Raw genomic sequence first — 15,830 nt, 5'->3', positions numbered from 1 at the left:
ACAAAACTTTGTCTTTCAGTAAAAGACGAGTTATGGCCCTTCGTTCTTCAACTCTTCTATTTGCTCTCTTTATTCTTTAGTCCTTTTTTCTTTTTTAACATTTTCTTGTTATATAGTGTACACGTAGCGCCATCTGACGGATATACTTAGATCCACTATTACTATTTCTAATGATTATAGATCTTTTTTGAACAGTTAGATTTTAAATGTTTTTAAAGAAGTCTCTTCTGCTCACCAAGCCTGCATTTATTTGATTCTCACTTCTCAGTACAGCAAAAACAGTTAAAATGTCAAAAAAAAAAAAGTACTATTACTTTAAACTATATATTTTAAAATGCTAAATTTTTAGCATCATTACTCCAGTCACATGAGTCCTTCAGAAATCATTTTAATATTCTGATTTGCTGCTCAAAAACCTTTTTTTATTATTATGTTGAAAACTGCTGAGTAGAATTTTTTTGTTGAATAGAAAGTTCGGAAGAACAGAATTTATTTGAAATAGAAATTGTTTGTAACATTATACATTTCTTTATCATCACTTTCGATCAATTTAAAGCATCCTTGCTATTTCTTTTTTTCAAAATAAATAACTGAAATAAATATAAATAAATAAATTAAAAAGTAGTGTATAATGTTCAGATAAATGCTGATCTTTGGATCTTTCTATTCATCAAAAAATCCTGAAAAAAATATTAAATATTAAATATCATTAATAAAAATAATAATAAAAAATCCGTATTATTAAACAATTACACTGTAAACAACAAAACACTGAATTGAAACAATACAGTAAAGAGTTAAAATATGAGAGCTATAATTTTAGACCAAGCGTAACTGACCAATTAGAGACAACGCCAGGGTCTCTAAGCCCCGCCCACTACAGTTGAGTTATTACATTATAGATGTTTACCACCAGACCGTCCCACAGCGCCACTAGGCGATCCAATGGTGCTCTGCACATTCGTTTCAGATGAGAATGAGCCTCCATCACTGGCAGCTGATTTCCAGCATCGCATTCGTCTCATGATCGCTGTTTAGAACCGAACCCACCCGAATCCTGAACAAAACACCCAGTGCGACATGGCCCGAGACAAAAAGGACAGAGACAGCTGGGGTAAGTCCATTTTTTAATACAATAATCCAACCAGCCTTGGAGACGCGTTATTGTGCGTTTCTGTAAATTATAAGGAGGATGCTGTTACATAGACACTCCGTCTGTATGTTAAGGAACAAACACAAATAAACACAAACAAAAACAATGCTCTTTCCCTGTCCAAATCAGCTGATTTGCTCCGGACCACAGCCCTGTTCCGCCCTGTATCTGTGCGGGGTTGTGATGACAGCTATTTTACTGCTCTAATATCTATATTTAAAAGCAACGTGATATTTTTAGCATTTTTAATGTCTGTGAAAACAAAGTCGTGCTGGATTAAAAAACACACCCACATATGTACACATCCTAGTCAATAATATCCTTAATTTTTTTAATAATACATCTCTGTTATTGATGTTTCAGATGAATTTATTAGATCACTCGTCAGAGCTTTTCTTCATTGCAGTGGTTAAAATGTGATCAGAAGTGATCTGTGTGTGAAGTGATGTGCATTGATGCCAGTGACCCACATAAAAGCAAGAAGAGCTCTGTACATCTGCTACAGGCCTGTATGGAGATGCTGGTTTATGTAATATACACGGTAGCCGTATGAGCTTGCTCTTCTAACCAGGCCTGACCAGGTGAATATGACATGATAGAGAGCAGGAGAGAGAGCACACTAGAGATAGAGAGCTCTGCAAGCTAATTTGAATGTAAATAATTTACAGTGTTGGGACAATATTGGTGTCGCTTCGGTGCTAACCAGTGGCAGAAGTGTAAATGCAATGCTGAGAACAGCTTCATCACATCCTTATAATTTAAATGAGGCTTACTAAGGTCCTTTTAGCCCTGGTGGAAAATGTTGGAAATGTTCTAATTTCCCTGTCAATATCCATTACTGCTCAAATGCATTTAAGAAATGCCTGATCTATTAAAGGGAAGATCCTTTACTTGTTCACATGCTCATATAATGCTTAAAAACACATTAACCATTAGGATACCAGGTGGTATGTAATGCTTGACCACCAGTTTTGTTGTTACATTAGGTCTGAGATGTACTTCAGGACCTCTTAACCAATAAAACATCTCTGTGAGCCACATCACACTGGCCTTGATGACAAAGGTCAAGATCATCACTAAAGCTCCATTTAGGATTGTCTGCTGCATTAAGCCTTGCTAAAACATGACTCCACCATTTCTCCCAGGAGAATAGTTGATTGAGAAAAAAGAGATTCAATCTTGATGCAACTAAAATGCTCTTCCATAATGTTTGTCTTATGATCACTTGCTTCTTTTGATTTAAAAACAGATGATTATCTTAAGTATAATGTGGCATTAATGCTCCATTATTCACGAAAATGCTTCAGAAGGAAACGTGATGCGTTACGTTTTTATTGAATTTGATTTTGTGTTTGAAGATCAGGGTAAATTGACCTTTTTTTTTGTCTTCTGGGAAACATGTAAGTATCTTCTGTAGCTTATGAAGGGCAGTACTAAATGAACAAATATTTTATTTAGTCAAAATTAGAAAAATGTATACATCTTCATTCTGTTCAAAAGTTTACACCCCCTGGCTCTTAATGCATCGTTTTTCCTTCTGGAGCATCAGTGAGCGTTTGAACTTTCTGTAATAGTTGTAGATAGTAATAGTAATAGAGTCCCTCAGTTGTCCTTAGTGTGAAAAGATGGATCTCAAAATCATACAGGCATTGTTGGAAAGGGTTCAAAAACACAAAAATTCTGAAAAACTAAAGAATTTGTGGAACCTGAAGGATTTTTCTGAAGAACAGCAGGCGGTTTAATTGTTTAGGACAAACAAGGGACTCATAAACAACTATCACTGAACAAAAACAGCCCACACACATTTAATTAACAACACAGTATTAAGAATTAAGTGTATGTACACTTTTGAACAGAGTCATTTTTATAAATTCAACTATTTTTTTCTGTGGTGGACTATATGTAAATGTCTTTTATGTGAAATATCTTATTCAGGTCAGTACTGAATAAAAAATAACGTGCATTTTGTATGATCCCTCTTATTTTGGTAAAATAATTAACATTTTGTATGTTAACATAAGGTGTAAACTTTTGACTTCAACTGTATATAATTCAAAATATAAAATATTATAAAAATAATGCCAAAATAACACTGCACAACACAACACAGTGTACAAGCAAACATACTTTCACTTTCTGTTATTTTAAATAACACTGCACAACACAACACAGTGTACAAGCAAACATACTTTCACTTTCTGTTATTTTGGTAATCTGATATTGACATATCAGTACAACCCATACATTATGGGCCATATAGAGCACTGCATTTCAAAGCAGCACCTTTCAGAGCATTAACAGTTCATGGCGTCACTATTGACTGCGGTTTGCTTTTGTCGGATGTTATTGCTTCTGTCTAAGTTACCAGTTACCGCTATGACGGTCATTGCAATTCCAGGACTAACAATCTGTATTTAAATGTGGTTGTATTCAGGGTCTTTTGGGGATAAGAACGTGTATGACTGGAGTTCAGAGGAGGAGGAGACAGACGGACGGGCGCGTCCGATCCAGGTGTTGGTGGTGAAGGATGACCACACGTTTGAGCTGGACGAGGCAGCGCTCAGTAAGATCCTTCTGGCTGAAGAGGTCAGAGACAGAGAGGTGGTGGCCATCTCTGTGGCAGGAGCCTTCCGTAAGGGTAAATCCTTCCTCATGGACTTCATGCTGCGTTACATGTACAGCCAGGTGAGATATAATTCATAGTTTAAAGTGGAAATCCATGTATTAATGCTCTCAGACTAGTTCCAAATCATAATCAGGTAACAAGTTTATGTAATCTGCAATATGTGTTTGCATTCAGGCCAGTGATAAGTGGCTGGGGGACCCGGATGAGCCGCTGACGGGATTCTCATGGAGAGGAGGCTCTGAGCGGGAGACCACTGGCATTCAGATTTGGAGTGAAGTCTTCCTGGTGGACAAACCAGATGGTAGTAAGGTAAGAGTCCCTCTAACCGTCCTATAAAATCTATCTAGTTAGATTGAAGATGTGTACATTTTTCTTATTTTGCCTAAATATCATTTAAATATAATTTTCATTTAGTACTGCCCTTCAGAAGCTATAGAAGATACTTACATGTTTCACAGAAGGCACTTAATGCATTGTGTTTCTTTCTGGAGCATCAGTGAGTGTTTGAACCTTCTGTAATAGTTGCATATGAGTCTCTCAGTTGTCCTCAGTGTGAAATAATGGATCTCCAAATCATAGTCATTGTTTGGAAAGGGTTCAAATACACAAAAACACAAAAATTCTGAAAGACCAAAGAATTTGTGGAACCTGAAAGATTTTTCTGAATGACAGCAGACAGTTTAACTGTTCAGGCCAAACAAGGGACTCATGAAGAACTATCACTAAACAAAAAAATACACAGCTGTGGATCATTCAGGTAACAACACAGTATTAAGAATCAAGTGTATGTAAATCATTTTTATAAATTTAACTATTATTTTCTCTTGTGGACTATTATGCAACCATCTTTTTTATGTTCTTATTCAGGTCAGTACTAAATAAAAAAAAATTGTATGATCCCTCGTATTTTAAATAATTAACATTTTTCAGATTCTGCAAGGTGTATGTAAACTTTTGACTTTATTTGTGTAATGCAGAGCCTGTAGCTCAGTCCTGGATGTGAAAATGAAACAAAGCTTCACTAAACACAAGAGGAAATTTCCTGAGGACCATTAGTGTGGACATTACTGTGGTAGAAATGCATTATGCTGTTTTTCCTGTAGGTGGCAGTGTTGCTAATGGACACACAGGGGACCTTTGACAGCCAGTCCACTCTCCGTGACTCAGCTACTGTTTTTGCCCTCAGTACCATGATCAGCTCTATGCAGGTAGATCACACACAAAAATCCCCCCAAAAAACCTGAGACCATACTTTCAGTGAAACTCAATGGGACTTTGATATCATCTTGTCTTTTTCAAGGTGTATAACATATCTCAGAACGTTCAAGAAGATGATCTTCAGCATCTGCAGGTAGAGTGACACTCATTTCAAAACCCGCAATGCTGTAAAAATGTAGTACTTATTAGACTTTATAATGACAGAGTTTAATGAGATTCAATTCTATTAAAAATGTATTAATAAAGCACTATAAAAACAGTGCGTACCAAAAAAGTGCCGTTTAATTACAAGATAATTTAAATATATAAATAAAATATTAGTTGATGCATAAAACTTGTCAAAGCTTGTAAGCCACTCTTTCTTGAATGTTAAACAGCAAAGCCACTGGTATGAAATGAATAAATATTTTGAAAGGACAGTTATTTGTGACCTTGTACCACAAAACCAGTCATAAGGGTACATTTTTTGAAAGCGGAATAAAAAAGTTTTCCATTGATGTATGTTTGTTAAGACAGGACGATGTTTGGCTGAGATACAACTATTTGAAAATCCGGAATCTGAGGGTGCAAAAAAATCTAAATATTGAGAAATGGCCTTTAAAGTTGTCCAAATGAAGTTCTTTGCAATGCATATTACTAATCAAAAATTACATTTTGATATATTTATGGTAGGAAATGTACAAAAAATCTTTATGGAACAAGATCTTTACTTAACATCCTAATGATTTTGGCATAAAAGAAAAATAGATAATTTTGATCCATACAGTGTATTGCTGGCTATTGCTACAAATATACTTGTGCTACTTATGACTAGTTTTGTGGTCCAGGGTCACATTTAGGGTGCAGTTTTTGGTTTATGCACTGTGAAACAGCACAAATGAATAACTACAAAAAATGTGATTTTGCTTTAAAAAACAACAACTGTGCTTTTGTTTTTGTTGACCTTTATAGCTTTTCACTGAATATGGCAGACTGGCCATGGAAGAAACATTCCTCAAGCCATTTCAGGTATTTGCTGTATTTCATGCTTCTGCTGTTGGCCTCTATTAATTTTAAAAATCAGTATGCTTCTCGTAGTTTCATTCTGAAACTTTTCCTTATAAAATGCTTTGTCATTACACTACTATAAATAACCATCTCTACTCATATGGTGTGTGTTATTTCACTCAGTCAATGATCTTTCTGGTGCGGGACTGGAGCTTTCCATACGAGTTTCCCTATGGACAGGAAGGAGGAATGAAATTTCTGGAGAAAAGATTAAAGGTCAGTAGGTTAATATAGGAAAATAAGGACGGGCTAACATATAAAAACACTGAATTTATGTGTTTATGCATAGATCTCAGAAAATCAACATGAGGAGCTGCAGAACGTGAGGAAACACATCCATTCCTGCTTCACCAACATCTCCTGCTTCCTCATGCCACACCCGGGACTCAAGGTGGCCACAAACCCACACTTTGACGGCAGATTGAAGGGTATGTGTACAGACGCACACTAATCTGTAGATTGTAGCAGAGCTCAAATATGTGGAAGCTATGTTGCTGTCCTTTTCCACCTTTTACTTTCCGTAAAGTGGGCGTGGCCATTTGTAAACTTTTATGGGTGTGGTTCCGGTCTCATTTGCGTCCAGCTATTTTTAGCTGTACAAAACAGCTTGTTTTGCTGCTTGATATTGCAAATTTTAATGTATTACCTTAATTATGAGCACACTGGTTTGTAGTGCAAACTGTTTTACCATTTACTGCACATTGTTATTCTTCTCGCTATTTTCCTATAATGGATAATGAACCGGAAGTCGCACCCATATACTTACTTCTATGTTAAAGAAAAAGGTGGATATTGTGAAGTACAAAAGCAGTGTTCAAAAACACCTGTTTCCAATCATGTATTTTAGAGATCGATCAAGAGTTCATCAATAATCTGCAAGTGCTTGTTCCGTGGTTACTACGCCCCAAAAACCTGGATGTGAAAGAGATAAACGCAAGCAAAATTACCTGCCGTGGACTTCTGGAGTACTTCAAGGTAATAATATCGTTAGAGGTGCATTAGCTACTACTAGGAATGAAAGGGGAATTAACCAATCAGGCATTTTTATTAAGAATGTACCGATATTAAAAATCGGTCTGCTAACATTATTTTCATAAATAGCGGCCCAGTATAATAATTTTATAATTTTAATATAATTTAAAATAGGGCTGCAATTAGGGCTGGTCCGAATACCATTTTTTGAGCTTCAAAGCTTCGGTAGTAATCAACATCGAATATTCGAAGCTTCGGTGGGAGGGGCTGAACACATTCTTCTCTCTAATAAAGGCAGGAATCTCTGTATGCCTTTCTGTTTGCATTTTTATTATGTCGAGAACAGTACATCCAAACGATTTTTGCTGTGGACCCAAGGGAGTGCAGTGTTGCATGTTGGTGTAATATGGACACACCACACGTTCAGAATTAATAAATTGTAATAGAACATTGCTAGTTGGATGCGGCGCGCCTTACGCAGGCAGAGCTTATATGCTTCATGAACGGACACCGCGCTAGTGATACAAAACACACAGGTCTGTTAAGTGCAATACTTTTAATAAGGTAGCCTAACATTTTTTAACAAACAAATCACTCCCAAATCAGAAATTAGCACAGTAATTATGGCACCGTAAAGGGTAGGCTGTTTAAAAAAGAAGAACGAAAAAAATGGCGCGGTGTTTATATATAAATAAATTATTCATATCTAAATGATTTATTAATAAATATATATACATTATAAATAACGTTTGTGTATATAAGCCTATATAAAATACATAGCCAAAGTATATTATTTTGAAACCCAAAATAAATGAGGCCCAAACATTTTTAACAAACGTGCGTGTTTATTTGAGCACTTCAGTCAGTGAACAATCAGCCTAAAAAACGCTAAAATAAATCAAATAAATAATACATTTAAATATGAATCTAGCCTAAATAAGAATGTTAAATCGGCTATTAAACAAACATTCGTTGCAAACATTACTAAAACTTCGCCCGGACCTTCTCCGACAGCTCATCAGAATTACTGGCCCGAGTCTGACTGGAACCGGTCTGTTTTCTCTTTCTCTTCCCCATTGCACAGCTGTTGTTTTTAATAGCAAAGTGATTACATTTATTTTCGTTTACTTAGGTTATAAAGTTAATTTAGAAATATATTTGGAACACTTTTTATTTGTTAAATTTAAGTTTTTGTTTTTTAAAGTAACGACCAAGTCATCACGATTTCAATTAAAACCCATAGATATAGCCTAAGCACGCTTTGCAGAACATGAAGCGCCAGCCAGCGCTATGTGAAACTTCATTTTTGCTCATAAAGGTAAGACTAATATATCATCCGAAACTATAAAAAAAATAATTTAAATAATTTAAATCGAAAACAAAACTCTTCCTTTAGCTATAGGCCTAATGCATATGCATTTAGGTATTAAAGGCGAGTCCAATGAGCAAATGGCATCAGGGTCGTCCACTTCATCTTTTTGTCAAATACTAGTTTATTAATAAATAATTCAAATATCTCCTTACTTTTTCCCGACACATTCATGGTAATTATTTTTGCTGGAGCTTTGCTGCCAGCTTACTGCGTGCATTTAAATGCAGAGGCGCGGTTGTCATTACGACAGTCACAGCCCTAGTTTTGCTTCAACCATTCAAGTGGGTCCGACTGTACTTTAGTTTATGGTGTCTCTTAAATATTACTCAATTTCTCTCTCTCTCTCTCTCTCTCTCTCTCTTTTTTTTTTTTTTTTTTGCTGTTTCTGTGTTAGTGGCGCAGCAGTCTGATCTTCTTCATTCATTTAAGTGTGAATGAGAACCGTTTCGCGGGGGATGCAAGGTGTATGAAAAAAAAACCGAATATTCGAATCTCAAAATTTAAAATCGAATGCCAACCCACCGAACGAATATTCGAATATTCGAATATTCTGGTCCAGCCCTAGCTGCAATACAATGACAAAAATCTTTTTTGTACATAATTCCTCTTTATATTGTAATAATGATTATTAATATCAATATCGAAAACATTATAAAAACTTTGTTTTGTGTCTGCGTTTTGGGAACGTTTCATTATACCGTCACAGACAAACATGTCAGTCCATGATGTTAGTCTAGTCTAGCGCAAGTTATGCAAAAACTCCCATGTATAATCACTGAAGCTACAAAATAATATTTTATTTACATCATATCTGCACTGTGCTGTTTATGAGGAGGGAATTCACAAGCTTGCGCACTTAACAGCTTCAGACTAATCTAAACATCTCAGATTGGCCAATGCATTCCTAAGATTAACAAAAATGCGTTTGATTGGTTATAAGGCTCCATGCTGCACAAAACACAGTGTAAAAGCAAGTAATTCTGCAAACTGACACTTTACCTTCATATATATATATATATATATATATATATATATATATATATATATATATATACTTTTATTTTGCATGAATGCATCAGACTTTTTCTTTATATATTATATAACACAAAATAATATTTTATTATGGTATAAATTAAATTAATTCGCTAAAGATTACAGTTATTATTTTTAGATGATGCTGTATCCAAATATCCAATATCAATAGATATGTGACCCTGGACCACAAAACCAGCTATAAGTAACTCGGGTATATTTGTAGGAATTAGCAAAAATACATTGTATGGGTCAAAATTATTGATTTTTGTTTTATGCCAAAAATCTTTAGGATATTAAGTAAAAAAACATGTTCCATAAAGATATTTTGTACATTTCCTGTCGTAAATATATAAAAACTCAATTTTTGATTAGTAATATGCATTGCTAAGAACTTTTGACAACTTTAAAGGCGATTTTCTCAATATTTTGATTTTGTTGCACCCTCAGATTTCAGATATTCAAATAGTTGTACCTCAGCTAAATATTGTCCTATCCTAACAAACCATACAACAATGGAAAGCTTTTTTATTTATAAATCTCAGTTTAAATCAATTTACCCTTAATGGCTGGTTTTGTGGTCCAGGATCACATATCAGTATATTAAAAAATAAATATAATGCCAACAACCAAAATGGTACCAATCATGCATCCCTAATCTTTATGCAGTTTACAATTGTGACAATATAATTCGATATGTGGAATTCTTTAAGTGAACTGAGCATCTGTTTATGATTTTAGGCATATATCAAGATTTACCAAGGAGAGGAGCTGCCACATCCAAAATCCATGTTACAGGTATGACCTTTTAAAGGGATAGTTCACCCATAAATAAAAAATCCTCTCATTAATTACTCGCCCTAATGTTGTTCCAAACCCGTAAGACCTTTGTTCATCTTTGGAACACAAATTAAGATTTTGATGAAATCTGAGAGCTTTCTGTCTTTGCATAGACAGCAACACAACTGAAACATTCAAGGCCCATAAAGGTAGTAAGGACATTGTTAAAATAGTCCATCTGACATCAGTGGATGAACCATAATGTCATGAAACTATGAGAATACTAAAAAAATGACTTTACTCAATAATTTCTTCTCTTTTGGGTGAACTATCCCTTTAACCCTTAGCCACAGCCTGACATCCTGTAAATACACCTGAGAGCTATTAGCATCATACAGTATGACAGTGTTAGGGTGTGTTTGTGTCCACAGGCCACAGCAGAGGCAAATAATCTGGCTGCAGTCGCAGCAGCTAAAGATCTATACAACAGGAAGATGGAGGTGGTGAGTGATATACTAACCGCTAATTTCCCGTCGTATTAGTTTGACTCCGTTTCATCAAATGGATCTTGTGCCCTAGGTGAGCGGAGGAGATCGGCCTTTCCTCGCACCGAGCGAGCTGCAGTCGCGTCACTTGGGCATCCGCGAGGAGGCTTTGGCGTTGTTTCGTAGCGTGAAGAAAATGGGTGGGGAGGAGTTTAGCCGGCGTTACCTGCTGCAGCTGGAGGCGGAGATCGACGAGCTGTTTGTGCAGTACATCAAACACAACGACTCCAAGAACATCTTTCACGCGGCACGAACACCCGCAACACTGTTCGTGGTGATCTTTGTGATGTATGTGGCCGCAGGGATCACGGGGTTCGTGGGTGTTGACATCATCGCAAGCATCTGCAACATGGTGTTGGGCTTCGCGCTCATCACTTTGTGCACCTGGGCGTACATCCGCTACTCAGGAGAATACAGAGAACTGGGCGCCGTCATTGACCAGGTGGCCGGAGCGCTGTGGGATCAGGTAAAACACAACACTTAAGAGGAAATAAATGCTTACTGTGCTTTAACAGACTTTTAAAACAAATATGCATTTAGATATTGTTTATTTATAGAAATGTTGAATTTTCAGCAGATTTTTCTCTAGATTTCTCGGTAATCAATTTAATTGCTTAAGAAATTTTTATATTATCAATATTAAAATCAGTTATGCTGCATAATAGTTTTGTTTAGGTTGTAATAATAATGAATAATAATAATTAATATTTGTGTTTAAACTGTAATCATTTTTTTCAGGATTATTTATTGAATGTAAAGTAAAATAAATAGCAAAAATATAATTGTATAAATATATTATCAATCAATTTCAATGCGTCATTGCTAAATTCTAAAATAAAAAATTCTTACTAACCCCTAATTTTTAAATGGTTGTGTATATGCATGGCATGTAATAATAATAATAATAATAATAATAATTATTATTATTATTATTATTATTATTTTATATAATAAATATTTATATAATAATATTTCTGTTTAAACCATAATAATATTTTCAGGATTCTTCAATTAATGGAAAGTAAAAATAAATAAATAAACGGTAACAACAAATTACTATATTTAAAAATATTTACTGTCACTTTTTAATCAATTTCAATGTGTCATTGCTAAATAGAAGTATTCACAATAAAAAAAAAACTTATTGACCCCAAATTTCTGAATGCATATAATAATAATACCTATCATTTTATATAATAAATATTAATATAATATTTATATAATAATATTTTTGTTTAAACCATAATATTTTTTTCAGGATTCTTCAATTAATAGAAAGTAAAAAAAATAAAAAATAAACAACAACAACAAATTATAATGACTGTATTTAAATATTTTTACTGTCACTTTGTCAAATTTACTAATCCCAAATTTTACAATGTTTGTGATATGCATGGCATATAGTAGTAGTAATAATAATAATAATAATTATTATTATTATTTTGTTTAAACCATAATATATTTTTTCAGGATTCTTGGACAAAATTAAAGTAAAAAATAAATAAATAAATAAACAAAAAACAGCAACAAAAAATTATTTACATTAAAAAAATGATTTAAATATATGTACTGTCACTTTTCAATCAATTTCGATGCGTCATTGCTAAATAAAAGTATTTATTATTTTAATAAAAAAAATCTAACTGGCCCTAACTTTTTGAATGGTAGTTTATATGCACAGCATAAAATAATATTTTTAATATTAATAATATTTATAATAATAATTTTGTTTAAACTGTAATAATGTTTTCAGGATTCTTTGACAAATGGAAATAAAAAAAGTATATTTTTGTATTTACTGTATTTAAATATATTTACTGTCACTTTAATTTCAATGCATTATTGCTATACAAAAGTATTAATTTCTTTACTAAAAAAATCTTACTGACCCCAAATATTTGAATGGTAGTGTACATGCCCAGCATATAATAATAATAATAATAATAATAATAAGTTTTTTTGTTTTTTTTTCAAACTGTAATCATTTTTTTCAGGATTCTTTGAAAGTAAAATGAATAAATAAATAAAAATCAATCAATTTCAGTGTGTCATTGCTAAATAATGGTAGTCAGTTCTTAAAAAAATATTACTGACCCCAAATATTTTGAATGGAAGTGTGTATGTACAGCAAATAATAATAATATTAATAATTCTTATACTAAAAAAAAATTAAAAATGTTTTTTTCAAATAAGTAAATGAATGTAATAATGCTTAAATATACATGTGGCCCTGGACCACGAAATCAGTTTTAAATAGCATGGGCATGTTTGTAGCAATAGCTAAAAATACATTGTATGGGTCAAAATTATTGATTTTTCTTTTATGCCAAAAATCATTACGATATTAAGTAAAGATCATGTTCCATGAAAATATTTGATAAATTTTCTACCGTAAAAATATTAAAACTTAATTTTTGAATATTAACATGCATTGCTAAGAACTTCATTTGTGACCCTGGACCACAAAACCAGTCTTAAGTCACTGGGGTATATTTGTAGCAATAGCCAAAAATACATTGTATGGGTCAAAATTATTGATTTTTCTTTTGTGCCAAAAATCATTAGGAAATTAAGTAAAGATCATGTTCCATAAAGATATTTTGTAAAATTCCTACTATAAATATATCAAAATGTAATTTTTGATTAGTAATATGCATTGTTAAGAACTTAATTTGGACAACTTTAAAGGTGATTTTCTCAGTATTTTGATTTTTTTGCACCCTCAGATTCCTGATTTTCAAGTAGATGTATCTCGCCAAATATTGTCCTATCCTAACAAACCATACATCAATAGAAAGCTTATTTATTGAGCTTTCATATGATGTGTACATCTCAGTTTTGTAAAATTTAGCCTTATGACTGGTTTTGTGGTCCAGGGTCACATTTGGACATTCTTAAAGGACGATTCTCAATATTTTGATTTTTTTGCATCCTCAGATTTCAGATATTTAAATACTCTATCTATATTAAAATCAGGTCACATTTTCATCACAAATTTGTTAACTCTATTCCTCATTTCTTTGTTTTAGGGAAGCACAAATGAGGTAAGAGGGGGGTTACCTGTACCTGCACACACCTGAACACACTTACTCATCTATTTAGATAGAAATACAATGCCACAACATCTCATAAACTTAATGAGAGATCTCGCATTAACATGTCATGTCTTTCCATCCATCTCCCTCAGGCTCTGTATAAGCTGTACAGTGTAGCAGCAAACCACAGGCAGTTGTATAATCACGCCTTCCCTGGACACCAGACCGACCAACAGCCCGAGCAGGACAAGAAACAAAACTGACCCCACACGGTTTGACGCAGACGCACTGTGGACAGTGACAGTGGAGCGTACAGTCAGAGAGAGAAAGAGACGCGGGACTGTTTCAACGCTACAACAAGAACATATCACCACAATCACCCACCACAGCAACATCCTGCACCTACAGCTCAGGCCCACGGTCAGACCACGAGGACACTGGTGTGGAGAATCAGAGTCTGTGTCGCTTGTGCCTGCGTTAGAAAATCACAGTATTAGTTCTGACAGTTCACCATTTTGCCATCTTCTACTGTAAATACTGTTTCTCTCTCTGACACTCACATGAAAGCAGTCTGTTCTTTTTTTGTAATGGATGTCGTATGTTGAGTTCAGTGCTATTTATAAGGGAATAAAATACTACATGTTTAAAAACACAAGTTGTAGTCATTATCATGGGCCAAACAGTGATTTTACCTTCAATCCTATCATACTTGGGGCAGTGTCAATGTCCATTTTCAAAGACATCAAACTGGAAAACACTCTAAGAGGATCAGCACATTTGCTCCACTCAGTGGTAGTCACAGAGCTCCTGGGATGTTATTTGCAGTTCCTGTCTATTTCAATGGGAAAAGATCATTTGCCAAGTAGATCAATAATAGAAAATCACAAAGAAAATCTGACATTTAACCTTTTTATACGGTAAGAGTGGGTGTGGCCATTTGTAAACTGCATGGGTCTGGCTTCCAGTCTCATCTGCATCCACCTAATTTTAACTGTACAAAACAGTTTGTTTGCTGCAAATTGGTGTTTCTTACCATATTATTTAATGTAATATCTTAATTATGAGTACACTGGTTTGTAGTGCAAGTTTTACTGTTCACTAGGGATGTACCGAATGTTCGGCAACTGAAGTTATTCTGCTGAAAATGGGAAAAAAAGCTCTTTCGGTGTTGCAGAATAAGTAATAAGGCAGAATAAATTATACCAAACAGTAGCTGCATTTCCATTAGTCTCGCGTAGCCAGACCTTCAGACTGACGGCTGAAGGTCTGGAATTCATGGCAGCTTTAATTGGCCAAAGCCCGCCCATAAGGCCGTTTGACCGACATGTCAAACAACCAATCACAGTTCGTTTCGTTCAGCGTCACGTTTCGGGGCGTGGTAATGCCCCCACAACAACAGACTGGCGTGCAACAAGTCAGTCATTGAAATAACCAGCATTGAAAGTTAAATAATAAGAGGGAGAACAAGCAGTAAGTCAGACATTTGTTCGCGAACGTCGCAAATGTGTATAACAACAATAGCGTCTGCATAAGCACCTTTTAGCAAAATGCAGAGTAAATCAGTCTGCGCTTTGTTTTCCGGCAGACCGAAAATAAACGCGACACTCGCGTCTCCTGGAAATCCGGTCAAATTCAACAAATCAGATGACGACTTCGACATTCCTGAAGTGTTTCCAGTTAAGCGTACCATATGCATCAGACGTTTAGCCAACGTTCCGTGGGCGTGACGTCTGAGGCTTAGACTACATTTCCATTAGCCATTAAAAGTTTTTACGCTTGCATGAGATGGTTTTTCAGGCAATTCGAAAAAGGAATATTTCGTTTCGCAAAACTGCAATGGAAATGTTTTTTTTTTGCATATTATTTTTGCACATTTGATTAAATATAGCCAAAATCGCACAGAAATCCATTTTCCTTGCTTATTGCAAGAGAAAAAAAAATTGCATTTCAGTCGCATAACATCGGTTAATTTCGCATTTCGCAATACTTTTTAATCAACATGTATAGCTGTTTTTCCATTTCCCTTTAAATTGCGCATATTGAAATTTGC

At 34.5% G+C, this 15,830-nt stretch overlaps 1 protein-coding gene across 1 annotated transcript; it reads left to right on the top strand.

Annotated features, from left to right (window-relative positions):
- The first annotated feature begins 941 nt into the window (after positions 1-941).
- On the top strand, positions 942-14,424 carry atl1 (atlastin GTPase 1). The gene is made up of 14 exons (XM_073823130.1): positions 942-1,114; positions 3,588-3,838; positions 3,954-4,088; positions 4,883-4,987; positions 5,080-5,130; positions 5,949-6,005; positions 6,168-6,260; positions 6,334-6,472; positions 6,892-7,019; positions 10,162-10,218; positions 10,632-10,703; positions 10,780-11,211; positions 13,775-13,789; positions 13,933-14,424. The coding sequence occupies exons 1-14, from the start codon at positions 1,081-1,083 to the stop codon at positions 14,041-14,043; spliced, it is 1,680 nt and encodes a 559-aa protein (XP_073679231.1). The 5' UTR covers positions 942-1,080; the 3' UTR covers positions 14,044-14,424.
- The last annotated feature ends 1,406 nt before the right edge of the window (positions 14,425-15,830 follow it).

This window comes from Garra rufa, chromosome 18 (assembly GCF_049309525.1).
Source record: "Garra rufa chromosome 18, GarRuf1.0, whole genome shotgun sequence".
NCBI classification, from domain to species: Eukaryota; Metazoa; Chordata; class Actinopteri; order Cypriniformes; family Cyprinidae; genus Garra; species Garra rufa.
The sequence above is the reverse complement of the archived record's forward strand: the minus strand, read 5'-3'. Positions and strand labels throughout refer to the sequence as shown.